At 52.1% G+C, this 27,379-nt stretch overlaps 1 protein-coding gene across 2 annotated transcripts in view; it reads right to left on the reverse strand.

The window, feature by feature from the left end:
- PREX1 (phosphatidylinositol-3,4,5-trisphosphate dependent Rac exchange factor 1) overlaps positions 1-27,379 on the reverse strand; it is a 177,450-nt gene that overhangs the window by 81,360 nt on the left and 68,711 nt on the right. For both annotated transcript variants that reach the window (XM_028125219.2, XM_028125220.2), the window contains exons 2-5: positions 21,224-21,295; positions 17,099-17,221; positions 9,910-10,014; positions 4,670-4,771 (exon numbers count right to left, since the gene is read on the reverse strand). In XM_028125219.2, the coding sequence (XP_027981020.2) occupies positions 4,670-4,771; positions 9,910-10,014; positions 17,099-17,221; positions 21,224-21,295 (402 nt within the window). The remainder of the gene's footprint in view (positions 1-4,669; positions 4,772-9,909; positions 10,015-17,098; positions 17,222-21,223; positions 21,296-27,379) is intronic.

A 27,379-nucleotide genomic window follows, 5' to 3' on the forward strand; every position in this document is an offset into this window, starting at 1 on the left:
ATAGGCGACACTGATGAGGAATCCGGATTGCAATCGGAGTGACAGGGAGCTGCTGGACGGTTCTGAGTGAGGAAGTGACATGAACTGGCTTAGGCTTAGCTGCTGAGTTGAGAAGAGACTGTGGAGGACAAGGGCAGAGGCAGGAAGACCCAGCGGGTGCTGTAGCAGGGGCCCGGGAGCACGGTGGAGTGAAGGAGTTAGAAGGGCTAGACTCAGGACAGATTCCGAAAGCAGAGCCAAGAGGACCTCCTAAGAGACTGGATGTGGGGTGAGCCAAAGACAGCTCCGGTTTGGCCTGAGCAACCAGAAAGGAGAGGCCATTTATGGAAATGGGGGCAAGAGGGTGGCAGGGAAGGGGAGCCCAGTCTGGGGCAAGAAGAGAGCCAAGCATTTGGTTTTTGGACATGTTAGGTAGGAGATGCCTGTCTGACATCCAAGTGGGGAAGCTGAGTGGGCAGGAAAACAAGCCTGGAGCTTGGGAGACAGGTCCGGGCTGCAGGTCGGACACAGAGATGGGGTTAAAGCCATGGGAGTGTCCGCCAGAAGCTAGTACGTGGACGTTCAAAGCAGCGTTATTCATAATAGCCAGAAAGTGGAAAGAACCCAAACATCCCTCAAGGAACGAACGGATAAACAAAATGTGGTTCCATACAATGGAATATTATCCATCCATAAAAAGGAATGAAGCTCTGATCTGTGCTGCCATGTGGACAAGCCTGGAAAACACTGTGCTAAAGGAAAGAAGCCGGACACAAAAGGTTACATATGATATGATCCCGTCTATATGGAAGGTCCTGAACGGGCAAATCCCCAGAGACAGGAAGTGGATGAGCGGTGGCCAGGGCCTGGGGCAGGAGGGAAAAGCCCAAGGACTGCTGATGGGTCTGGAGTTTCTCTTGATGGTGATAAAAATATTCTAAAATTATTATGATGAAGATTGCACAACTTTTGACTATATATATATATATTTCTTAAAAGGCCACAAGGTGGCTGAGGCCACTCCGGGAGCCAGTCTAGAGAGAGAAAGAAAAGGCCCCAGGACCAAGCGCTGGGCCCACCTGTGCTTAGAGGCCCAGAAGGTGTGGAGCCAGCAAAGGAGACAGCAGGGAAGGGGCCGAGAGTATAGGAGGCAAAGGAGAGCAGGGGGGCTGGGGTGGCAGCTGCCCTCTCTGGACAGTTGTGCGCCCATCCAGTTTGCCCCCACCTGCCCCAACCTGCTTCCATTATGTACCAGGCCCTCGTGGGGCCCAGTCTGCCTGGAGCCTGAGGGGTAGGGGCTGTCCCGGGCACCACTGCGGGTCCTGAGCCACGCCAGCAGCTGGGGCACAGTGTGAGTGGCCCAATGAGATCTGTGCATCGCCAGGAAACAACCCAAAGGGACAATGACAGTCAGCCTCCCCTCGGGCACCTGTCACTTGAGCACCAGGGGCGTGACCCCAAGCCTGAATCATTTCCCTGGAAAGGTCGATGGAAAACTCAACAAAGCCTAAAAATGCCAACTGTCTCTCCCAAGCCTGGGCCGAAGGCTGAGATAGAATGTTCTGGCTATTCTTAGGCAACGTTCAAGTTCAGCTTTTTGGGGCCGTTCCCAATGAAGCTTTCATTCTCGCCTCTTCTCTCTCCCCACCCGGGCTCACTGACCCCATTCGCCTACTGGATTCGGAGTTCAGCTCAAACAAGGGGGCTCAGAGGGCCACGGGGACATCTGCGAGGGCGTCAGAGTTGCAGGGGCCAGAGGGGGAGAGGCCTGAGGGATTGGGCTCATGGTACCGTCTTTTAGAATCCTCTGGAAAATGTGACAGGAAGGAGGAACTCAGGAGGAGCATGAAGCGTTGCCCTCAGTCCCAGCTGTGTTCTGATGCAAATGTTCCAGCTGTGGGTGCCAAAGGCCAGGACACTGGGCGAGTCCGCCAGGCGGGGAGCATGGCACGTCCCCACGGGAACCTAAGGCCCTGCTGGCTGGTCCCCCCGGTGCTATCTGAGCTCCCGATAAACACAGCTGGAGACGGAGGAAACGGGGCGAGTAAACAGCCGTTCGGTCAGGAGAGCAAACGCACAGCCTGGCTTCATCATCGTTGCCGGTGGGCAGTTGTTCTCCCGCGGGCTGCCAGCCAGTTCTGCTCCTCTCTGTCTGTCCTCCTGGGAATCCAGAGCCCGTGGGTCCCACCAGACCGAACTGTGGCCCCTGGGGACAAGCAGGCCTCAGAAACGCCTGGGCCTCAGGTCCAGCTCCGCTGGTTGTTAAAATATGTTACAGAAACTACCACTCCAAGCACCTGCTAAGACCCCGGACTTTTCCCAGACCCAGAAACCAGAGGGCTAACACCTAGGGAGCCCTGGCTGGGCTGCGGGACTACAGATGGCGTTTTTCCGAACGGGTCAGATGTCCCAGGTTTGAAACCCCAGGAGAGAAAGAACAGAGCAGCCACTGAGCCACAAAACACAAGGCCACTGACCTCCCCAGACCCTCACCTAGGGCACTGAGAAGGTCAGCATCCCCAAAACCCGAGGACTTTGGCAGCTTGACTCCCCAAAGTGCTTAACTGGCAGTGCAGCCTAGAGGTTAGAGGGTGGGCCTCTAGAATGGGCTCAAATCCCGGTTCCTACCACTTAACCTACTACCTGGCCGTGAACAGGCCACTTCCTCCGTGCCTCAGTGTCGCCAGTGGGGCTAATCACAGTGCCTCCCTCATCAAGTTGTTCTCAGAATTAAGTGAAAAAGTGTTCAGTCATCATAACAACCCTGTCTGTATTAATACAAACCCTGTGCCCCAGATGAGTAACTGAGGCAGAGAGAAGTGACTTGCCCAAGGTCAAGCAGCTAGTAAATGGTGAGCATTCTAGAATTCAAACTCAAGCTGCCTCTGGCTGCAAAGCCTGGCGCTAATCCAGGGGTCAACAGCCTTTTTCTGTAAACGGCCAAATAGTAAATATTTTAAGCTTTGTCGACTATATCCGGTCTCTGTCACATATTCTTCTCTGTTTGTTTTTGGGGGTTTCTTTTTTTCTAAACAAGGCTTTAAAAAATGTAAACATCATTCTTAGCTCATGTGTTGGACAAAAACAGGTCATGGGCTAGATCTGGCTCACAGGCCAGCATTTTGCCAACCCCTGCCCTAAACCACTACAGAGAACAACTTCTTAAATGCTGGGACGTGATTCAAGTTTGGAAAACACACTGAACAGATCAAACAAAGCATGTCTGTAGGTCCAATTCAATCCACAGGCTACCGATTTACAAGTTCTACCTGGAGCTTTCCCTGCACCAAGGTGAAGAGCCAGCCATACACAGCATTTCAAACACATGTTTGGGGGTCAAAGCAGCTGCAAGAATGATTGCAGACGGTCCCTCTGAGATCCCAGGGACAGACACAGAGCAGGAGGCCAGAGGAGGTACAGAGAGAACTTCGTCCCATCAACCATGGCCACACACGTTAGAGGCCTGTGTTCACAGGCAGAGCTGATGGCCCCAGAGAGGGTCTGGTCCAGCTCACAGACTCAAGGGTCACCCACCTTGTCCAGCAGAAAGTCAAGTTCAAGAGTGCCCTAGTAATCTTCCCCTCCCTTCTGCCTTCCAGTTCACAGAGCGAGGATGCATGTGGCCCCAGTGACAGGTGCATGAATGAGGCACCACCAGCCAAATTAATCCACCAGCAGAGACCCCAAGGAACAGCTGTCAGATGCAAGGCCTTTAGGATGGAGCCAGGGGAGGCTTGGGCCAATGAGCTGCCATTTCCAAGCACTGAAAACCCTGGGCAGAGAGCAGCGGATGGTGGCAGAGCCATCCACCCAGCTGGGGATCTGCCCAGAAGCCAACTCTGACGCTGAGAATTAAGACTTCTTGGGTAGCCACACAAGCAGCAAATCCCCCCTGGTCTGCGCTACCGAGACTAAATCAAAGATGAAGACAGCGGGTGTGTGGTTGTTAGCACTGGGCCCATGCAGTAGCCCCCAACCTCTTCCACAAATAGCCAGAATTGGGATGAGGAGGTCCTGCATCCCCCACCCACAGGCTTGTGGCCCATGGGATCATGTGATTAGTTGGGAGGTTGGAGCACATGACATAAGTCTGCACCAATTACAGCTCATCTGCTCAGTGTGATTGGGTCAGGCGGGGAGCACCTAATACTGGTATCAGCCAATCAGAACATAACACTGCCCAGCTCACTGCACTGGACCATGTCTCAACCGATCAGAGCCCCACACTGCCCAGCTCCTCGCCATTGGGGTAAAGTCCAAGTCTAAACACATGGGAGAAGGGTAAATGGCACAAGCAAAGGCTTCATGTAATTGGTTCAAATTAAACCACATGACTTGGTCCCAAACTGTTCAGAACATCACATTCTTCTGGCCACAAATGGCAAAAGCCTGAGTGACTATCAGGACTTATGCTGGAGCTACTAGAAGAGAGATTCAGGCTTTCCCACTGCCCTTGAACTTGATGAGGTGCGCGGCCAGAGTAACACAGCCATCTGCTACCACACAATATAAAGCAGAACTGAACACAAAGAGGTAAGGTCCTGGTAGGATCCAGCCTGGCCCAAAGCCAGCGTGGTCCCTACACATCTCAGCTACTTGAACTAACAAGTTTTACTTTTCAAGTAAGCCAGTCAAAGCTGGGTTTTCTGTCGCTTCAAACACAGAGAAAGGAGTTGGGTGAGCGTCTCACCTTGAGGAGGAGGGGGTACTTGCAAATCCTCTGAATTGGAGACAGCAGGTAGCCCTCCAAAGGGATGTCCGTGGTCTTCCGGCCTCCCAGAAGCATGCAGCTCTGCAAAGGGACAGAAGACCTTCATTAAAACTCGCCAGGGACTGCAAAGGGACTTGGCCACTTTCAAATAAGCAGGGGAAGCACTCTCAAAACACAGCTGCAGACTTCGGAAGCAATTTAGCCACACCTAGGGGAGATGGAAATATGCGTATCTGTCACCCAGCACAAAGCCTAGATCAAGGCCTGGCAACCTGTCCTCCCTGGGCCAAATCCTGCCCGCTCCCTGTTGCGGTAAGCAGGGTCTCACTAGAACACAGTCACATCCTTTGTTTACATACCTGCACGTGCTTGCTTCCAAGCTACCGTGGCAGAGCTGAGTGGTTGTGACAGACACCATACGGTCACAACACCTGAACTGTTCACTATCTGGCTTTTTACAAAAAAGGTTGCTAACTACTAGTCTGTAGGAACTACAGGCACTTTCACAGATATGCACCAGGAGACAGGAACGGGGACATTCAAAACTGCCTTGTGTGGAACAGCAAAAAATGGAAAGCAACCTGAACAGCCACCAAATGAAGGACGGAAAAAATACGCCTGTCGACTGACACATCGCCACACTCCATGGCGGTGGAAACGGGGGACCAGGCACACCGCAGAGCAACATGGGTGGACCTCACAAACAGAAGGATGTGGATGCTATGAACCCATTCACACAAAGCTTTTAAAAACACACACAACAGAACCAGGCATTGTTTGTGGAGAACACATCTGTAGTAAAATACAAAGACACAGATGGAAGGAAAATAAACCAAATTCTAACGGGGGTTGGCTACCTCTGCAGAGGGAGGGTAACAGGATTTGGAAAATGAACTGAGTCCCCCACCGTAACCCCCCACCCTCCTGTCCCGGGGCTCACTACGTGCCCAGTATATGCATGCACGCTGACATGCATGCAGGAAGGAAGGGAAGGACAAACTAAGGAACGAGTGACCTGCCCACACAGCCCGCAGTCCCCGTCTCTCTCCCTCCTCGACACCGCGCGGGCAGACCGCAGATGACACAGGAACTCCTGGGGAAAAGGATTCTCAACCTGTCACTCACTCGCTCACTCATTCATTTATTCATTCCGCGAAGAAATATTGTGCGTGTACTATGGGCTGGGCATGGTTCCAAGCACTGGGGCACCTGCCCAACAAATCAGATCCAAGTTCCCTGCTTACATTCAAGTGAAAACAAGCTCAGAGACCATTTGCCCTGTGCCTACCACGTGCCAGGCCCTGTACCTCGCGCTCCTCACAGCCCCAGGATAAGCAGGGACATTCTCTCCCTCCCTCTTACAGATGGGAAACTGGCACACAAAAGCAGAAGGACGGCTCCGAGACTCAAACCTGCTGCCCTTCAGGGAGCTCAGGGGGCCCTCTGCTTGGAGAAGCAGAATCCCGGGGAGCCCAGGTTCCTGCTCTGGCAGGAGCTGCCTGGCCCCCACCCCCGCATCTCCCCCGGGGCACAGATGGGGGATGGGAGCTGCGGCAGCTGGGAGATGCCAGGCCCCACACTGCTCACACTCAGGCCTTTGTCCTCAGAGCACTAGCTCACCACAAGCTGCCCTGGTGATGTCAGCTCCGGGCAGAGAGAGGGGAGCCTGGGGGCAGGGGAGCACTTTCCAGAAGCCCCCAGGACCAGGAGGGAGAAGGGCCTGGCTCTTTGTCCAGGATCAAGGGGTTTTCACATAACTGTCAAAGCTGCCAATCGCACTTCTCCCCAGACACTCCAAATTCTTGTTTCACTTTATTTTCATTTAAGGAAAAAAAAAAAAAAAAGGCAAACGCACACAGAGCTGCCATTCACTATCCTAGCAAGATGACACTCCGAGCACAATGGGAAAAACTTGTGAAAATTATCTCTTTAAATTCTGCTCCTTCACAGAATTGATCTGGGTGAGGTGTCATGCTATGAGTGCATTTAGTGCATGTCGCTATATCCTGCAATAAAAGGTTTTTAAGAATCTCAGATCCCTTCCGATGCCTAAATGTTCTTTCTATTATCTGGCCTCTCGACTCTTCCGATCTCACTTCCTCCTGCATTCCAGCTACCCTGGCCTTCTTGCTATTTGTCGAATACTCTCCTACCTCAAGGCCTTGGGACGTACAATTCCTCTACCTGGAATGCTTTCCTCCCAGATACTCCTTGCTTCTCTCTCTTACTTTACCAAAGTCTCTGCTTAAACACCGAAGACACGGTTTTCCCACAGACCAATCTAAAATAGCGACCACCACCCTAACTCCCTCCAACAGCCTATCATCCTTAAGTTACTGTATTTCCTCCAGAGGACTTGACACCACACAATACAACACGTAAGTTTCTCCTACTAGAATGGCTGCTCCATGACAGCAAGGCCTTTTCTTGCCTTGGTTACTGTCATCCCCCAAGATTTAGAATGAACAAATAAATGAATAAATTACCCCCATTTTAAAGACAAGAAAACTGAGTCACAGAAAGATGAAATCCCCAACCCATCTCTCAGCAAGCACACAACACATCGTGACTGGAAAGCCAGATCCTGTCTCTTCCCAATGCCTTAACATCCCATGACAGACTCAAGACAGCTCTTCTGCCAGTGGCCAAAAGCTGGGAGACACCAGCAGGGAGGCGGGAAGATGAGGCATGGGCTGGCACAGCCCCCTCCCCGTGTCCTCCCCCCGTGTCCTTCCCCGGCCGGATCCAGCCCCACTCAGCTGCTGCTGGGAAAACAGCAGCCTGGCCCACCAGAAAGACTGCAGGAGAGAGAGGAAGGAAGGAAAGAGAAAGTGGGCCCTTCCCTTCGCACACCCCTGCTAACACCATCCTGGCATCTCCTGCTTCCCCCAGCTGAGCCCAAGGGGACATCCCCAGGAAGAGGGGCCCTCAGCCAGCAGCCTAGAACCTGGGCAGCAGGAACTACAGGACTCAAGTCAGCAGGTCGAACACGGAGGTGGGGCCATGTGTGGTCTTGTGCTACATGACTTCATCTTTGCTTCTGGCCCCGACTCTTTAACGAATCTAAGTATAAAACCGGAAAGGTAAGGATGCAAATAAGAGCGGCCGACAGCATCAGTCCTGAACGCTAAGACACTTGAGACCCATCTGCCCTTCTTCAGATGCTCCCTAAAAATGGACCAAGCAACACGAACGTACTAGTGAAGAAAACACGCATTTTTGAATCAAAATTCTGGAAATACTTTGTTGGAGACTGTGCATCAGGGAGAAGCACAGGTAAGAATTTTATCGTTTAGCTTAGCCCTCTGGGCACGTGGTTAACACCCCTTGTGCTCTGTTAGCTGTTCTACTTTTGTGTGCCTTATTTTCTACACGCTGTTGGGAAATAAAACCGTTCTTGGGGGTGGGGATGCTGGTCTTTGACTGAATGAGCTGGGGATTTAGAAGTGAGGGCTCAGGATTTGAACCCATGAGAAGCTCAATTGCTTTGGGAAGTCTCTTGGGAGACATACTCCTGGGAAGTCACTTCAGATTTTAGAGTCATCAGAATCACCTGCTGGCAAGGGCTATGCGGTGTCCCCTACTGTATTCTTCCACGGCAACACAATTTTCATCTGGACACACAGCTGCATGCCCCAGCCTCCCCTGCAGCTGGTTGTAGCCACGTGGCAAGGTCCTGGATGTGAGCAGAAGAGATGTGTGCAGCTTCCTACTGTGCCCTTAAAAGGAGAAGGGCAGGCCCTCCTTCCCACCCTTCCTGCACCCCACTACCCGGAATGTGGAAGTAGCAAGAAGTCAACTTAGACCAGTGGATGAGTGCACAGCCCAGGGCACTGGCCCCTGACACTAGGGCCCCCATCCCAGCCTCAGACTGTCTACACCCACACTCTTACCATGACAGAGAAATAAACGTCTACCTTGTTTAAACCACTGTTATTTGGGATGTCTGCAGAGCAGACAAATGTATATCTTAACTCACCCACAATAGACAGTGGCTGGTAAAACTCCCAGGAAATCACAAATGAGAACCTTTCTACACAAGTGAAGCTCTCTGCAATTGTAGAGAAGACCTCCAGGGATGTCTGCTGTCTGGTCTGACCAATGTCTCTTCCCAACTTAACTTGCACAAGTACAAACCAACTGTCCTTTAGGCCTCCACCCCACCCTTGGAGCTGGTGGTATGGGTGGAGTTGACTCCGCCCCTCAGCTCCAGCAGTGACCAATCAGAGGAACAACCAAACCCTCCACCTACAGCAATTGGTTCAGGGATAAGGTCTTGAGCCAAGCTGAACCAATGAGCACCAGACCCAGGATTTTTGCTGTTAACTACTGAGAAAGGAGCTTTCCTATCCTAAAGCCTCTCTGCTATGAGAGGTGTAAGCACAGAGCTGCTGGAGGCCATGCTGGCACCACGTGGGGAAGCCTCCCTGGGAATGGAGCCAAGGCAGAGAAAAGCAGAACCAAGAAACACATTCTTAATGACATACTGGAACACCTAGATTTTGCTATGCCTGAAGCCCTCTTGGGACTTAAACTTCCCAGAAAAGTGAACCCATAAAAAAAAATTGGGGGGGGGGGCACCTGGGTGGCTCACTTGTTGAGCATCTGCCTTCAGCTCAGGTCATGATCCCAGGGTCCTGAGATCGAGCCCCGCATCGGGCTCCCTGCTCTGCGGGAAGCCTGCTTCTCCTTCTCCCACTCCCCCTGCTTGTGTTCCCTCTCTTGCTGTGTCTCTCTCTGTCAAATAAATAAATAAAATCTTAAAAAAAAAACATTTGGCATAAGCCAATTTTAACTGGATTTTCTTTCACTTATAATTAAACAATCCTAACAATACAATCATTACTACCCTTGCTACCACTCTTATCAGGATCGTTACTTTAGATCAGAAATTGGCAAACGTGGCCCAAGGGCTAGATCCAACTCGCCACCTGTTTTGTAAATAAGGTTTTACTGGAACACAGCCATGCTCACTCCTTTATGTATTATTTATGGCTGCTTTCATGCTGCAATGGCAAAACCGCGTCGCTGTGACCAAGAGTGCATGATGCAAAAAGGCAAAAATCTGGCCCCTTACAGAAAACATTTGGTGATCCCAGCATTACCCCAGCTGTTATTCCCAGCTGACCCAGGCAACATGGGTCAGCGTGAAACTCTCTTGTGCCCAGAGATCCGCAAGCCTGAAGCAGAGTAGAAGGGAGGGTGACAAGTAAACTTACCAAAAGGAAGGCGCGCACAGTGGGGATCTTGTTGAGTTCCACAAGCAACCGCAGGGCCTTCTCGTGGTTGCTACAGTATTCCTCATACACGCAGAACTTGTCCTTCTGCAAGACAAGGACAGAGTCTGTGGGAGAGAGCCCGTGGCAGGAAAGCGGACGCTCTGAGATGTGCTGATGGCTGGGCCAGGCTGGGAGGAGCCCCAGACCCTGAGCGACCACACAGCAGAAGGAACCTCAGGTAGGGGGGTGTGCACTCACTGTGGGCCTCGCAGCCTCCACTCCTGCCCCAAGTCTGCACCCAGCAGCCTGAGTAACCTTTCAGGAAGCAGCACAGCCCAGGGCCCAGGGTCAAGTGCGCAGACTCAAAGCCAGCAGCCTGGGCTTGCGATCCTGGCTCTGCATTTCCAAGTATGAACTCGGCCAAGTTCCCTGGCCTCTCTGTGGCTCCATCTCATCATCGGGAAGGTGGAGTTAGTAATAGTCCTTAATTCATGGGGTTGTTAGAGGGATTAAACAAGTTAAAACACAAGGCTTCAGCATATACTAAGTGCTCAGTAAGTGTCCATCCTTGGCATTAAAGTGCAAGTCAGGCTGTGTCACGCCCCCGCTGAACACGCCCCAGTGGTATTCTGCTACACTATGAATGAAATCCAACACCTGATTATGAACTTCAAGGGCCAAATAATGTGACCCTGCCTTTCTCTGACCCCATCTCACTGGCCTTCTATCTACTCCTTGAATTTACCAGCCTATTCCTACCTCAGGGCTTTGCACTTGCCATACCCTCTACCCAGAACATTCTTTCCCCCAAGCCTGGCTACTCCCCAACTCAGATCCCCCCTCCTCAAACAACACCTGGACGACCCTAGCTAAAGTAGCCAGCCAGGTGTAAACGGGAAGGATTCAGGTTATGTATCTGTCTATTCCCACATAGCAGTCAGCTCTCCCCGCCCCCCAGAGGCAGTGACCACCTCCGTCTTGTTCACTGAGGTATTCTCCGATTCTGGCACAGTGTCTGGCACACAATAGGCCCTCAATGAACATTCGCTAACTAGCTGGACTTTAAACACCTTCTATGTGCGATGCGCTGTACGTATGAACCTGAAGAATCTAGAGAAGGCTCAGGAATTTGGGGGGAAAAAGAGATCCCTGGTCGCTGCCACACAGCAGTGGCAGTCTTGAGGCAAGGGGCTAGCTCTGTTGACCTCCAAATGCCCCTAAGCCCAAAGCTGGACTCTTTCCAATCTGGAGGTCACCTGTGGGTCACCAGGTCTCTAGCCATCAGCCAGGGCTTCCGAGACTAGCAGGAAGCTCTGCACTGAACATTCTCGGCTCCAGAAGGCTCACAGAACACCACCTCCCAACCTGCCAAACCCTAAACAAGGATGTCCTGGGTAAGGCCACTGGACAGGATGGGCTGACGGGCCTTGACCTTGGGCTGGGGGTTGGGCAGGAGACCCCAAGAAGCTAAGGAAGGAAGAGGTGGGTCTGCAAAGCAAGCAACTCATCTTGTCTCTAAACAAAGCCCCAGTCATCCTGCCACTGGGTGGCTGCAGGAAAGACCAAACCAGAGAGGAGGCAGAATGGGTTTCAGAATCAATAAGCTGCCCCAGCCCGCCCCAGCTCAGTGCTGGGAGCTGTGGGTGCACAACCTGGGCAGACACTCTCAACAGCGAAGGGCCCACAGCCAGAGCCGATGGCCAACACCAAGTGTGGGCTGAGCACTGAGTCGCTGTCACACACTGCTCTCTTGGAAGGCGGGGCCGTTCATCCACTCCTCAGTCACCTGGCAGGTAATGACTCTATGTGCCCCAGCGGCACATGGGAAAACTGAGGACAAGCCAGGGGCCCGAGGGCTCACGCCTGGTGAAGTGGCAGCACCAGGACTCAACCTCTCGGAACCCCTCACTCCAAGACATGGATGGGGATGGGAGGAGAAGGGCAAAGGGGGATGAACTGCGAGCCACAAATCCACAAACTAAGCTCAGAGGGGGACTGCAGATAATGATGAAAAGCTCAGAGTGACTCTAGAACCAGACCACCTGGGTCAGAAGCCCAGGCCCATGCTCCCTGAGTAGCGGGGGACCTTGCACAGGCTGCTTCACCTCTCTCTGCCTCGGTTCCCTCATCTACAAAACAGACATAGGGGCGCCTGGGTGGCTCAGTTGGTTAAGCGACTGCCTTCGGCTCAGGTCATGATCCTGGAGTCCCAGGATCGAGTCCTGCATCGGGCTCCCTGCTCGGCGAGGAGTCTGCTTCTCCCTCTGACCCTCTTCCCTCTCATGCTCTCTATCTCTCATTCTCTCTCTCAAATAAATAAATAAGTAAAATCTTTAAAAAAAAAACAACAACAGACATAATGACAGCCCCCCACTACTCGAGCGGCTAGTGGGTTAAATAATCCATGCGGAATGAGAAGGACAGTGCTGGAGACACAATGGACTCCAGAGAATATTTCAAAAGCCTCTAAAAGTATTGGCTACACACACAGCCAATAATCATGAATCAATAGAGAAAAATACCAAAACCAACAACGTCACGATGACCCAGGACGAACAAACCTGACGCGTACTCCAAGGAGCGGCCAAATGCTCTGAAATATCACAACACACAAGCAAGGTGCTCCAGACACCATGACCAATGTCAGCATGCACACAGAAACACTCCCCGAGTCACCGACGACTGTCTGCCTCACCCAGTGTCTGCAGATACACGGGGAAGGGGAAGGGGGGGGACCCCAGCATCCCCCACACTGCCCACACAGACCTCTTTCCGTTCCTACTATCTCCAATGAGCCCAGGGGACCATCGAGGCCAGTGGAGACTGGTCAGGAGAAGTCTGTGCAGGGGTTCACCCAAGCAAGGAAAAAAGATGTGAATAGGGGGGCTGCTAGACGCACGTGGAGCCAGGCCTCTGCTGCAGACCACAGTGAAGTGGGCTGCAGAGAAGAAAGGGCCTTTCTGGGTGAAGGTGACAGGAAGTGGCCTGCCTGGAGCCTGCTCCTACAGAGAAGGTCTGCAGGGTCCTACAGCGGGGGCTGGGCTCCCAATGCTGGCACAGGAATGACAGCAGAAGGTCCCAACCGTATGTAAGTAGCTTTAGCGGGGTGTGGGGGCGGGGGGGACTGCTCTGCTCTGCAGAGCCTGAACTTTCCCGGGGCCCACAGACCCTGCTATCAGTCCTGTTTATAGATAAGCCAAGACAGCCTCCATGGGCCTATCAGCATCAACCTGTTAAGTCCAAGTGCAAGTTCTCCAGCCAGGTTCAGAGTCCGGCTCCCCAGGCTGCCAGCTCCGTGGCCTTGGGCAAGGCATGTCATGTTTCGGAGCCCCTGCATTCTTGTCCATAAAGTACAGACAACAATGGTCTCTCCACCATAAGGTGGTTGTGAGGATTATCACGTGAATACACTGTTAAGTGCTGAAAACGGAGCGCAGCCAGGGCTCCCTAAGTATCAGCTAGTATTACTGCTGTTGTTATCGGGGCTGCTATTACCACTATTAGAACTTCAACAAATTCATTATCCCACGGTGAATGGGTCTATGACAGGGTGGGGCAATGGGTGGGTAGGTTCTGATGGTGGGAAAAGAGGCAGGCAGAGTGGGGAGGAAGGGAGCTGAGTGGGTTCACAGGTTTATAACAAGCCACCAGGGAAAGGGACTGGGCAGAATCTGGGAAATACAGTAGGCCCTGATCCCCGGTACGTCTGACTCCTCAGCTGTGCACTGTCCATCTCCCCCCTCTCCACCCCCCCCACCCGCATTGTGAGCTCCATGGGGGCGGCCTTTGCATCTGCTGGGGTTACTGCTGTAGTCCCAGTGGGGAATGGAGTCCCCGGCAGCGAGCAGGCATCATGAATGAAAGCAAGAAAGCACAAGGAGGAACTGAGAGGGGCCTGACAGGCCTCACACGGGCCCCGTGCTTCTTCCAGATGACCCTGGTCTACCGCAACTACAGCCTCGGCTCTTGGCTGGACCATGTCTTATTTTACCCAGCCAGCAGCCATTCCCCCCCGTTCTGGTCGTGGCCCCCAAGTTTTCCCCTGGGAATTACCTCCTCCACTCGGAGCCCACTGACCCAGCTCCGCTCCCAGGCACCACGAGTGAGCATACGACCCAGGCCAAACCAGTCAGAGAGCTGCCTGTCTGGGCTGCAGTGGCCATGTGACTCAATCTGGGCCAAGGACAGCCCTCAAAGACTCATGCGGGAATTACTGTGAACAGAAGCTCCCTTTGAACTGTCACTGCAAGCTGGGAGAGTGTCGGCCTGAAACTGCTGAGGGGCCACCTCTGCCACGCTGTGAGGCATACACCCCCCCACCCCTCAAGAATGAAGCCAACACAGGAAATTAGAGCCCAAAGATACAGACCAAGTCCTGCAAACACATATGGGGCCCTGGATCCAGCTATGCCTAAAGCCCACTCACTGGAATATTTCATTTGAATGAGTCATAAAGTCTTTTGTTTCTTTGTTTAAGCCTATTTGAATTGGTGGTTTTGTCACTTGCAATGAAGACAGTCCTAATAAATGCACACTCTGAAAGGGGGAAGACAATGAAAAGTTGGACCCAAGCCTGGTGAGGTGACAGGGTCTCCCTGTCCATCTCCATCTGTACAATGAAGAGGTTGGGCCAGAAAGCAGAGACAAATCTGTTTATTCTCACATGCCGACCCCAATCGATGAGGAGCACTGGCTGGAACACTGGTGAGAAGAATTCTGGAGCTCCCCCTGGGGAGCCCAGAGGCAGAATGCTGTGACTGATTAGCAATGTCTGCCATGGCTGCAGGAGAGGGAAGTAAGTGAGTGATAAGATCGCTGCAGGTTTGTCATTCCTCATCCCAAGCCCCTTCTCAGGAGTGCTCTGCAATGTCCTCCTCTCCTTCAGCTTGCGAAAAGGGCAGGGGACCAAAGTCTTGAGGCTTGAAGAGGTTAAATTTAGCAAATGGCAACGCCCCCTCCTCAAAACCATGCCCAGCTCCGTCACCCCCCTGTCCTTTCATTGAGCCCAATCCCCGCTGTGTCCCAGGCCTGGGACCCTGCAGACATGGAAGTGCTGCTTTTGCCAGCTAAGAGCCCAAGCGTTCAATTTCCTCCTAGGGGCCCCACATGGGGCTTTGATTGCTGTGCCAAGAAGAAACGGACAAGCAGTTGTGCACACACAGATGTGGTGGGTGGGGAACGTGTGGCTGTGGGTTTGGGCTGCGAAGCGGGAGAAGTACGCAGGTGCCCACTGGGGACAGCTGGGGAAGAGGGGCGAACCCCCAGGGAGGGCTCCAGGATTGTCAGAGGTGACGGCTGTTGTCCACAGCTACCCAGGGGGCAACACATGCTCCACAGAGGCCATCTGCTCCAAACCACTCACTTCACACCCAAAACATCGAGACTGAGAGAAGGGACGGAGCTAGCCACGTAGACATCTCCGGCGTGGATGGGAGCATGAGCTCCAGGTCTCACTTTTGCAAGGGTTTCCCCAACTTATCGTCCGCCTATTCACACAGCTCGGGATATGCAGACCATATGACCTCCCTGCTAAAAACCTACAACTCTTAGAATAAGATCCCTGTGGCATCTGCCCCCATGGCGTCCCTGCACACCCTCCGTCACTCACTCGGCTCCGGCCCCACGGCGCTGCCTGCCTTCCTCCCAGGTACATGCCTGTTCCCAGTCTGGCGCCACTGCCCTTGCTCGTCTCTCCCTCTGGAATGTCGCTCCCCAAGATCATCCCATCTCACCACGGTCCAGAGGCCTGCCCTGACCAGGGTTGCCAGATAAAACACGACACCAAGTTGAGTTCAAACTTTCAGATGAACAACAAATCATTTCTTAGTATAAGTCCGTCCCAAATAGTGCATGAGACATACTTACGCTAAAAAATTATCTGTCATTTACCAAATGTACTCAGATGACCTGGGTGCTCTTGTTCGCTCACTCTAGCAGCCCTGTCCCTGACTTCCCAATTTCAAACATCCTCGAGCAGAGTCACTGCTTGCCACATCTGTATTTTATATTCTGCACAGCCCATGTCACCATCTGAAATGGCCTCCTCCATTTCTCCAGACTATGAGCCTCAGGGCAGCAGGAACAAACCCGTCCTATACAGGGCAGCATCGTCAGGGCCAAGTACAGTGCCTGGCACACAGTAGGTGTTTAATGCGTATTTCAGGAGACTTATCATCTAAGATGGTGAAAAACAGAAGCCCTGGGGCCAGATTACAGTGGCTCTAACTCTCACTGGCTGTGTAATCTTGCATTAGGACTCACCCTCTCTGGGTCTCAGTTCCCCTACTTCCAAAGTGAGAACAATCATAGTACACACTGTTGAAGGCTGTTCTGGAGATTTTTGTTTTGTTTTTTTTTATAGATTTTATTTATTTATTTGACAGAGAGAGCGAAAGAGCACAAGCAGGGGGAGCAGCAGAGGGAGAGGGAGAAGCAGGCCCCCTTCCGAGCAGGGAGCCTGATGCGGGACTCGATCCCAGGACCCTGGGATCATGACCTCAGCCGAAGGCAGATGCTTAACCATCTGAGCCACCCAGGCGCCCTGTTCTGAAGTTTTAATGAATGAAAATATGTAAAGCACTTTGAACAGTGCCCAGCACAAAGAGAACGTTTGTGCCAGTTTGTGATCAACTCAGTAGTCAGTGGCTGGGTTTTAGGGGGCCCACATCTCCCTTCCTTCCTCAGCCATCCCCTCACTGTTCCAAGCAACTTGGCAATCCTGCAGGAAGACAGAAGCTATTATGAAAAGCCTCAGCCTCTCTGAGCAGCAGCTGAAGTGGGACCCTAAGACACCCCCATGGGTGAGGGGCTGGCCAAACTGGGACTCACCCCCAGGTCTGTCTGACCCAAGGCCACCCTCTTGGCACTGGCTGCCCCTGTTGGTCACTCTGCGGCAGGAGGGCCCTGCCAGACAAGGAGGTCTGGGGAACCCCAGGGCACAGGCATTCAGCAAGGAGCCCTGAGGAAAAGGGAGCCACACTCTCCATGGCACTAAGGGGAGGGAGAGCCCACTAAAAATACCACAAATCTGCTGGGCCTGCATTGCTTCCCATTGCTCTTGGGGGCAAAGGCTGGGCCTGCCTGCCACCTGCCACTCCATGTCCCAGACAGGCCTGCCTGGGGAAGCTGGGGAAGAAGCCCACTTCCCCAAAGCCACAGCCTCCGACAGGGGCTGGGGGATTGTACTCACGAATTTTAAGAAAACATTCCCAAGTTCATGCTGAGACTGAGGCTCAGGATGTAAACAGTACTCCAAGGCTGCCAAGAAGTCCTTATGAACTTCCAAGATGTCTTCGATGTTCGAGAACAGGACCTATGGGGAAAAGGGAGGCCCAAGGATCACATTAATCAAGGCATAGGGGGAGAGCAAAATCAAGCAAAAACAAAACAAAACAAAACAAAACAAAAAACATAACCCCCAGCGCGGATGAGGATATAATGATGCAACAGGCACTCTGATCACTGGAGCCAGTTTCCCCCTGATAAAAGTAATGCTGAAACAAAATATGGCCAATGTTTATTACACGGGATTAATGCCTAATCCTGTGCTAAGAACTTTACGTGCACTTATGGCACCTAATGCTCACTGTAACCCCATGAGGTAGAGACTACTGTCATTCCCCATTTATAGATGAAGAGCAGGGACCCAAAGTAAATTAACATCCTCAAGGCCACATAGTCCAGGAAGCAGCAGAACTGAAGTTCACACTCAGCAGGCAGAGAATTTTATATTAAGACATTCATCACAGTTTTCATCATGGCTAGACAACCAGCATGTCCAATCATAAGGCTGATCTTGAAAACAACGAGGGTACTTCCACGCACCTATTAAATGATGTGGCAGAAGACAATATGGTAGGGAAAGATGTCCAAAATACGCTGTGTAAACTTGCACAATATATAATATGAGTGCCCTTTTCCCCATATGAATCTACAGTTTGAAATGCATATACAATCTGACCCAGCAATTCTACATTTTAGAATTCAGCCTGTCAATCAGTGGTCTCCAAACAGGGACAATTGTGTCCCCTAAGGGATGTCTGCCAGTGTCTAGGGACATCTGTGGTCATCACAAATGGTGGGGAAGGATGCTACCAGCATCTCCTAGGTAGAGGCTAGGGATGCTATTAAACACCCTACAATACACAGACAGCCCCCACAGCAAAGAATTATCTAGCCCAAAGTGTTAATAATGCCAAGGTGAAGAGCCTGGTGGATAGACGAGGGCATACGACAGCCTTATTTGCAAAAGCAAAAAAACTGGGGAAAAAGGCAAATGTCCAAAAGGGGAGTCATCAAATAGTTAAATAAACTGGACTAGTTATAATTAAATAAATTCTACATGCCGAAATACTATGCAGCCTATAAAAAGAATCTACAGCTCTGTATATATGGATATGGAATCCAGGAATGATCCTGAATATACATTATTAAGTGAGGGGGAAAAAATCATGGTGCCAAGCAAGATTCCAGCATGGGCCCATTTGTGTTTACAAAAAAAAAAAGGATGGGGGCGCCTGGGTGGCTCAGTCGGTTAAGCATCTGCCTTCGGCTCAGGTCATGATCTCAGGGCCCTGGGATCGAGCCCAGCATCAGGCTCCCTGCTCACTGGGAAGTCTGCTTCTCCCTCTCCCTCTGCCCCCGCTTCAGTTCATGCTCTCTGCCCCCCACAAGTAAATAAAATCTTTTAAAAAAATAAATTGAAATTGAAATTAAAAAAAAAAAAAGTCCAGTCCTCTCTAGGCTAAAAGCAGAGACTACGTGAATGTAGAGTCAAGCTGGTAACTGCAGGGATCTCTGGGAAAGAGAACTAGGAAGACTTTCATTTACTTACTTAAGGTCCTTTTGAACTGCATAAATTCTTTTCTCCTTCTTTTTTAAAAAAGAGGTGCATTTTTTTAATTTAATTTTGAAGAAGGTACCCGCATGGTTCAAAAACTAGAACACAATACAATGGAGTCCCTCCCTGGACCCATCCCGCTGGGGCTCGCAGCAGGGGTAACCCAGTGTTATACAGGTTTCTGGTTCCCTCTAGGGTTTCTATCTCGTTCATTCCTTCAGCAAATACTGACTGAGCACCTGCTGTGTGCCAGGCACAGTTAGAGGCCCAGGGGGATACAGCAGGGAACAAACAAGTGCATGCCTCCACGGAGGTGACATTCTAATGGATGGGGACAGACAACAAAGACCGGAACAGAATGTTCTGGGGGGCCAGAAGCACTAAAGACAAAAGTAAAACAGGAAGGGAATCCCAGGGCCAGGTAGAGGGCCAGGGATGGTCACTCTGAGAAAGTGACATCTGAGGCGAAGACCTCAAGGAATGAAGAGCAACCCCACAGACCTTTGGAATGAGTCAGCAGAGGGAGATGGCCTGAGGGTGGGCAGGGAAGGCAGAGGGGTGGAGACCCTTCTTCATAGGCTGCTCTGTGAAAGAGCCGGGAGTGTCTTCCACCTCTGCCTCGCCCTGGGGGACACTTGTCAGGGTGGTGGCTGGAAGAACCACCCGCACTATCTGGTTCTGTTTCTCTCTCACCCTTTCCAGTTCACATGGTTAAATCGGCTTCTGTTAAAGACAGATAGGATAGATCTACCGTCATACCTCCTTCAACGGACAGCTGCAAAATTTCAAAATAAATATCTGTCTCCCAAAAGAAATGAGATCCTGTGTCCACCAAAAGGCATATACAAGAAGGTATATATACATTCCTTGAAGGGGAGTAGTCGGAGGGGGAGACGAACCATGAGAGAGGATGGACCCTGAAAAACAAACTGACGGTTCTAGAGGGGAGGGGGGTGGGGGGATGGGTTAGCCTGGTGATGGGTTTTAAAGAGGGCACATTCTGCGTGGAGCACTGGGTGTTATGCACAAACAATGAATCATGGAACACTACATCAAAAACGAATGATGTAATGTACAGTGATTAACATAACAATAAAAAAGCATTAAAAAAAAGAATGTATATATACATTCTTAGGGGCATATATAAAAGCCCAGAATTGGAAATAACTCAAATATCCGTCAACAAGAGAATGGATGGTAAATTATGGGACATTCGTACTACGGATTACGACCCAGCAATTAAAGAGACTGAATCATAGCCACACATAACAACATGGGCAAATCTCACACACATATCAGTGAGCAAAAGGCACCAGATGTGAAAGAGCTCACTTCTATAAACAATTCACATACAGGCAAAACTAATCAGTGGTTCTTCTTTGGGGAGTGGGCATTTACGGGGAGGGGAACACAGAGGAGCCCGCAGGGACAGGAAATGCTCCGTCTTCATTGTGGTTGTGTTCATATGTGAAACTGCTTCACGTTTGACACTTAGGATGCACCCTTCACTCATTAAAAAAGGAGTCCTAGCTCATTAAAAAAGGAATTTTTTAAAAACTATAATGTTACAATTCAAAATTCTAATAATTTTTAAATTGCAACAAAGAAATACATTGTGAGAAATACACATAATAAATAAACAGCAGGTCCTCAGTAAATATTTACTGAACGAAGAATACATGCATGCATAAAATACTTAAATCCCAGCGCTATCAGGGACCAGCCAGGCAGTGAGACCTGAGCGGGTCTCTTTACATCTAAAGCCTTAGCTTTCTTACCCAAAAAACTAGACTCAGGATTATCCACTGTAAGGTTCCTGTCCAGACTGACCAAGGCACGTGGGGAGAATGTCCTGTTGGACCAAGTCCTTCGTGTGCTATACGAGTCAGGCACTTCTGACTCCCACCCCACGCTGCCCCCCGCTCTCCCCTTGGACCAGGACCCCGGAGCCCCAAGAACTAAAGGCAGCTTCCCAGAGAGTGAGGTCACGCTAGAAAGCCAGGCCCAGGGAGTGCAGGGGCCTCCGCCACGCACACAGAGGGGCTATTGACATCCTCCCGAAACTCCCCAGAGCCACAGCCAAGGCGAAGGCCAGACCCAATTACTCAACTGCTCTGCCTCGACACTCAATGCCCAGTGCAGGGGCACAGGCCAGGGCTGCCGAGAGGGCAGCTGGAGGTGCCAAGGCTCCCAGGGGCGTTTGGGAAGGGATTTTCCACTGGCTCCACGCCAGGGGGCCTGGCACAGAGAAGGCTGGAAGCCAGGAGGCCGTGGTGAGCAAGGAGACACAGCCTCGACTTGGCTGAGTCCTCCTGACGTCCGCCAAGCGCAGAGCCCCCAGGGGCTGCAGGGAGCAAGCTGCGGGAAGGCAAAGCCAGCGGCCAGCAGGGTGGGTGCGCCTCCCACTCTGCCCTCGGAGCCTCGCCCCTGGAGGAGCAAGGACAGTCTGCAAAGGGGCTAGCCAGCAGTCCACACCTTGACGTTCTCCTCGGTGAGGCCCTTCTCCACAGAGTCTGCCACGTTCTGCCGGATGCGATGCAGGAATGCCTAGAGGAAGAGAAGCAAGGAGAGGTGAACATGCAGGCCTCCGATCTCCCAGGGATGGCCCAAAAGGAGGGCCACAAGTTCCAATGCCACCTAGGACGGACACGGGAGGCACCACGGTCCAGGGACGTGGGCAGGGAATAAGGAAAAACCTACCTAGCTTCTGCATTAAACACACTGGAATACCCCTCACCCCCATCCAGTCAACAAGTGTTTACTGAGCATGTCTTATACCCCAGGCCCTGTGCAGGGAACATGGCAAAGCCTTCTTACCCTCAGGAAGACACTCCCATCTGCTTCCTCACCCACAGGTCTCTCCCAGGCCATAATTCATTTCCCTTCTTCCCCCCTCTTTTCCAAAACTTTAACTTCTAAATAATAACACATTCAAACGGTTCAAAAGTCAAAAATATAGAGTCAAAAATACGAAAAGCCTCTCTCCTACACCCCGGGCCCCAGGGTGTCTAGTCCCTCCCCACCTCCCAGGCGAACCACAGCTACTAGTGTCTTGGGTAACCTTCCAGAGAATCTTCATGCAAAAATGACAAACGGGGATATATATATACACATACACACACGCACACGTCTTCTTATTCTTCCCCTTTTTTACACACACAAAAATAGCAGCATACCCAGGACATGCGGCACCTGCTTTTCCCACTTAATCCTGTTTAGAGATCCTTCCTTTCCTTCACGGGGAGCATCTTCATTCTTTTTCACAGCGGCCCGGGATCCTGCCGCATGGACGGACCCCAGCTGTCCCGCCACTTTTCCCAGGGGCTCAGAACAGAGAAGTCATCTCTGTCCTCTGCAATGTGACAGACAACGATGAAGGGAGGGGGGGTGGCTGCTTCTATCCCAAGGGGGATGGCTGCTTCTCCCCTCCAAGTGCGGTCAGGTGGGAAGCCGGTCGGCCCAGTACCACCAGATGTTCTGGGATTTTTTTCAACAGAAGCCAGAAATTAAGTTTTTTTTTTTTTTTTTTAAGCAAAATCTCCCAGTTTTTAAATACTGGCCAGATATTGGTGGGTTTTGTGAGGAACTGGATTTTAGGGGTCAAGCATGACGGCAGGGGCACCAGAATGGATGGGTGCAGCCGCCCTGAGAAATGACAAATGATGGTGGCCTGACCCTCGTGTGGCTGGGACGGAGCAGGCAGCAGAAAATCTCCTGACAAGTACGTGGCCGGGGGGAGACGCACCCGAGGGAGACTGAGGCCTGTCCCACACAGCAAACTCTGCCTGGTCTGCCCCGACTTGAGGACCTGGACCTGAGCTGACCTGGCATCAGCTCTAGGACATCCCCTGTGAAAATGACTTCTCAGGCCGGTCACGGCCAAAGAGCCGCGAGGAGCTGCGGTGGCCCATCGCTCACCCTCCCTGCCACAGCTGATTACAGCGATGGGGATCTACACACTGTCCCCGCCACAGAGCCCGGCTGCTGGTTAATTAAGAGTGTGTCTCCTGTGCCCATGCTTGTCTGGGGAGATCTCCGAGTGGCGGGGAGGCAGAGGGGACAGCCCAGGGTGGAGGAAAGCAGGGCCAGGCAGGCCAAAAGGAGGCTGGCCTTCCACAGACGGCTGTCAGACCCTTTCCATCACCCAAGCGATGTCAGTGGGCTGTCGCAGGGCGCCGGCCGGCCGCAGACTCGGGTCTCCTAGGAGGCGGTGCACTGGTGCCTCACGCAGTGGGTCACGGGGAGGAAAGTCAAGGACATAGAGCCAGGCACAGCCATCCCCACCAGTCCCCTCGGCCCATGTTTAAGTCCCCAGCCTGGACTTCTCCCCTGAAGACTCCACATATTCCACCTGGATGCCAAGGGGCATCCAAAAACCTAGCTCCTGATTCCCCGCCCCCCAACCCACACCACCTGGCACCGCTGCCTGCCGGGGGCTCCAGCCAAAACCCCCCAGTTGTCCCAGTCACCCTCCATGCCCCTCTTTCTCTGGCACCCGACTTCTATCCATCAGCAAATTCTATCAGCTTCACCTTTAACAGGTATTAAAAATCCAACCTTGGGGGCGCCTGGGTGGCTCAGTGAGTTGGGCATCCGACTCTTGGTTTCCGCTCAGGTCATGATCTCATGGGTCATGGGATTGAGCCCCGCATCAGGCTCCACGCTGGGCGGGGAATCTGCCTGAAGATTCTCACTCTCCCTCCGCCCTTCCCCCTGCTTGAGTGTGCACCCTCTCTGTCTCTCTGTCTCTCTCAAATAAATAAATCTTAAAAAAAAAAAAAAAATCCAACCTCTTCTCTCCACCTCCATGGCCACCCTTGCCCCAGTCCAAGGTGCAATCACCTCCTCCCTGTTCCCCCTCATTGCCCCCAAAGTCCTTTCTCCACACACAGCCAGAGGAATCCTATTAAATATGTAAATCAGATCCTGTCAATCCACAGCTTAAAATTCTCCATGGCTTCCAACTATGCTTAAAAACAAAAACGAAACAAAACAACAACAACAAAGAATCCTTCCACGGCCCATAAAGCCCCCCATAATCTTGTCCTAGTTAATCTCTCACCACACCTTCCAGTATTTCATCACTCCACACCTCAACAATCTTCAGCCCCACCATCATTCTATTTCTTCCATCTGCCAGGAGACATTCCTGCCTCAGGACCTCTGCACATGCTGCTCTTACTAGCCGGGTATTCTACCCATCTCTGCCATGGGCCAGCTGCTTCTCATCTATCAGGCCTTAGCGCAAATGTCACCTCCTCCAGGAAGCCCTCCTTGTCTTCATACACTCCCCACCTTCCCATCTTCCATTAAAAGTCCATTTGACAGATGAAAAGAGTGAGGTTAGGGGAGCCCGGATGGCTCAGTCGTTAAGCATCTGCCTTCGGCTCAGGTCATGATCCCAGGGTCCTGGGGTCGAGCCCCGCATCGGGCTCCCTGCTCTGCGGGAAGCCTGCTTCTCCCTCTCCCACTCCCCCTGCTTGGGTTCCCTCTCTTGCTGTGTCTCTCTCTCTGTCAAATAAATAAACCTTAAAAAAAAAAAAAGAAAAGAGTGAGGTTAGGCAATCTACATCAGCCAAGATAAGGAGGGAGCATGGCTGGAATGAAACCTTTACCCCAATCCAACGATAAAGGCCAGGTTTGGAAAAACTGACAGTTTGTGTTTAAAGCAGAGTTCCTCCTCTTTCCTGCTGCATAACCTCAGGAAAATGCATAAGCCTCTCTGAGTCTCAGTTTAAGATTCCCAAATAGGGGGATCATAGCACTGCTGCCCTACCTTTCAAGAATGTAACAGGATAAAGTGAATGGAAGCTCCATGAGGGCAGGGGGCTTGCCTCTCTTCCCAGCTACATCCCCAGGGCCTACAGTAGTGCCTGGCATACCGCAAGCCCTCAACAATCAAAGGAAGGGATGGGATGTGCCCGACACACAGCAGGAGCCTGCTGGAAGCCTGCTGACCTTGCCTTTTAAAGGGCCACGGGGCCAGGGGACAGGAGCTCCTAGAGGATGCCTCAGCAGGGCAGTGGCACTGCCGGGAAAGCCGGCCTCCAGCCTCCTGATCAGGAGAGAGACAAAGGCCCACTGGCCCAGCACCGCTGGGGACAGCAGGAAGCTGGGAGTGCTGGCCTAGATCGGGGCTTCCTGTCCTGGTTTCTTCGAGCAAGCAAAGCCACCACTATTGTGCTGGGACAATGACAGGCTCAGGCCACCCACAGAGCAGCCACAAACAGGCCAATGGGCAGCTCGTGACCCGGAAAGAATGGGTAGGCAGGGGCTCTGGGCCCAAGGCACGACCGGCTTTTCCAGGCGGTGCCAATACCCTCCGTGCAGGCAGGCGGTTAGAATGACCCTCGGGGGCGACTGCCGGTCCAAGCCTGACAGCTCTGGAACGCTCGGCCAAAAGCAGCTCTGTCTTGGGAACCTCCCTTAGAGATGAGGCCATTCTCAGGATTCCCAGGGCTGCCTGAGACTCTGCTTTGGCCCCGCAATCTCTGTCAGTCGGTGCTGCCTGCCCCCACACCTGCCCAAGTCCCCCCTCTGCTTTTGGTGATGATGATGATGATGGAATACGTGAAGGATTTAGAAAAGGACAGAGAAAAATCCAACCAACACCCACAAACTCAGCATTGGAAAATCCTAGCATTATCCCAAATTGGCTTTAAACCATTCTCTAAAAGAAATTCATCAAATCTGGGGGAGGTGCCGACTGGGAAGGGGCACAAGGGAGCCCTGGGAGGTGCTGGAAATGTTCTATTGATCTGAGCACTGGTTACACAGGCCAATGCATATGCAAAGCCTCCTCAGGGTGTACTTTATCCATGTACCATGTGAACATCAAACCTCAGTGAAGAACAAGAAGAAATGAATCACCACAGAAAGAGGGGAGCCACCTATGCACCTGCCCTCCCGCAAGGCACCCCTGCCCCCGTCCTGGACATGGTGCCCACTTACCATGCACATGTGAATGGATAAGCAATAAAGAACACTGTTCTGCGTGTTTACAACATTTCTATAAATGATGCACTTTCAGCAGCTTGCTTTTCTCACTCGACATCCCATCTTCCACATTCATCCATGTTGTTATGCGCGCCTGGCAACACCTGTCACCCGGACCCCACCCACGTCCCTCAGTCCTTACCCCTGGGGTGCACGCCAGCACCCCTTCCAGCTGCCGGCCCCCCATCTCGGAGCCTGGGGGCTCCCTCCCAGGGCAGGGCAGGCCAGGCAGACAGATGAGAAGCCTGAGGCACGTGACCCAGGCCACCTCCCCAGGGGCCCACAATGGCAACCCGCTTGACGACACACCTTGCGTGGCCCCCTTCCACCCCCTACCTCAATCCCTCACTTGGCTATTGGTAGTCCCTCAGTGCTTCCTCCCAAAGAAACTCCTCCCCCCTGAATCAGTCTCTGGATCTGCTTCTGGGCACCCAACCCACACTAAGATCTCAAGTTGTTCACTTTGTTGCTGAATACTTAAAAGTATTGCACCCACTATCATGAGGCAGAAGTTTAGGTTGTTTCAAATGTCCTTCCGATAAACAATGCTACAATGAGCAGCAGGTCCGTGGGGCCCAGGTGCTCCAGATCCTCCAAATGTACACCCAGATCTCCTGAGGTACAAGCACGCAAGTCTCTCCAGATGTATACCAGGTGTGGAATGGTTGGCCAGATGTTAAGAGACATGTTCAACTTGACTAGTTAAGGCCAAACAGCTCTGTGACAGGATCGCACCCACATACACTCCAACCAGCAGCAGATGAGAGTCCCCACGACTCCACACCTGGGACAAGATCCACGTGCTCTCATTCTTTCATGTAACAAACATGTGCTGAGACTCACACGGTCCCATCATTAGTTCATTTTGAACCCCACAATCAGCTTTCTGGGTATTTTGGTCCCATTCTACAGATAAGAAAAACTGAGGCCCAGAGGATGAGTAACCTAAAGGAAGTCATCTAGCCAGAAGTCAACAGAGCCAAACCTGAGCCCAGGACTGTGTGACTCCCGCTTGCCGCTCACAGAGGACCACAGAAGCTGCTCATTGGGCCCAAGTGTCTCCAGGGCTCCCAGACACAACATGATTGATTAGTCATGTCTGCCACAGCTATGGTAATGGTGGGGCTAGTAGGGCTGTGTGTTTGCCATCTCCAGAGAGCTCCTACTACACAGAGGAAACCGGGGAGCATGAGAGGCACTCATCTGAGGTCAAGCAAAAGGTTAGTGACAAAACACAGATCAGAACCAGGTCTCCTGGGGCTCCTGGGTGGCTCAGTCGTTAAGCGTCTGCCTTCGGCTCAGGTCATGATCCCAGGGTCCTGGGATCGAGCCCCGCATCGGGCTCCCTGCTCTGCGGGAAGCCTGCTTCTCTCTCTCCCACTGCCCCTGCTTGTGCTCCTTCTCTCGCTGGTGTCTCTGTCAAATAAATAAAATCTTAAAAAAAAGAAGAAGAACCAGGTGTCCTGATGGCAGGCTCACACCTGCCCCACCTTGCCTTGGATTAGTGGTTTCCAACTCAGAGGTAATCGTGCCTTCCGGAAGAGAGGACAATATCTGCAGGTTCCTGGGGTTGTCACGACTAGGGAGGTTGAGTGCTACTGTGTAGAGATCACGGATGCTGCTAACCATCCTGCA

This window comes from Eumetopias jubatus, unplaced genomic scaffold (assembly GCF_037043125.1).
Source record: "Eumetopias jubatus isolate StellerSeaLion01/CBP00866 unplaced genomic scaffold, mEumJub1_p1.0 scaffold_9, whole genome shotgun sequence".
Classification (NCBI taxonomy): Eukaryota; Metazoa; Chordata; class Mammalia; order Carnivora; family Otariidae; genus Eumetopias; species Eumetopias jubatus.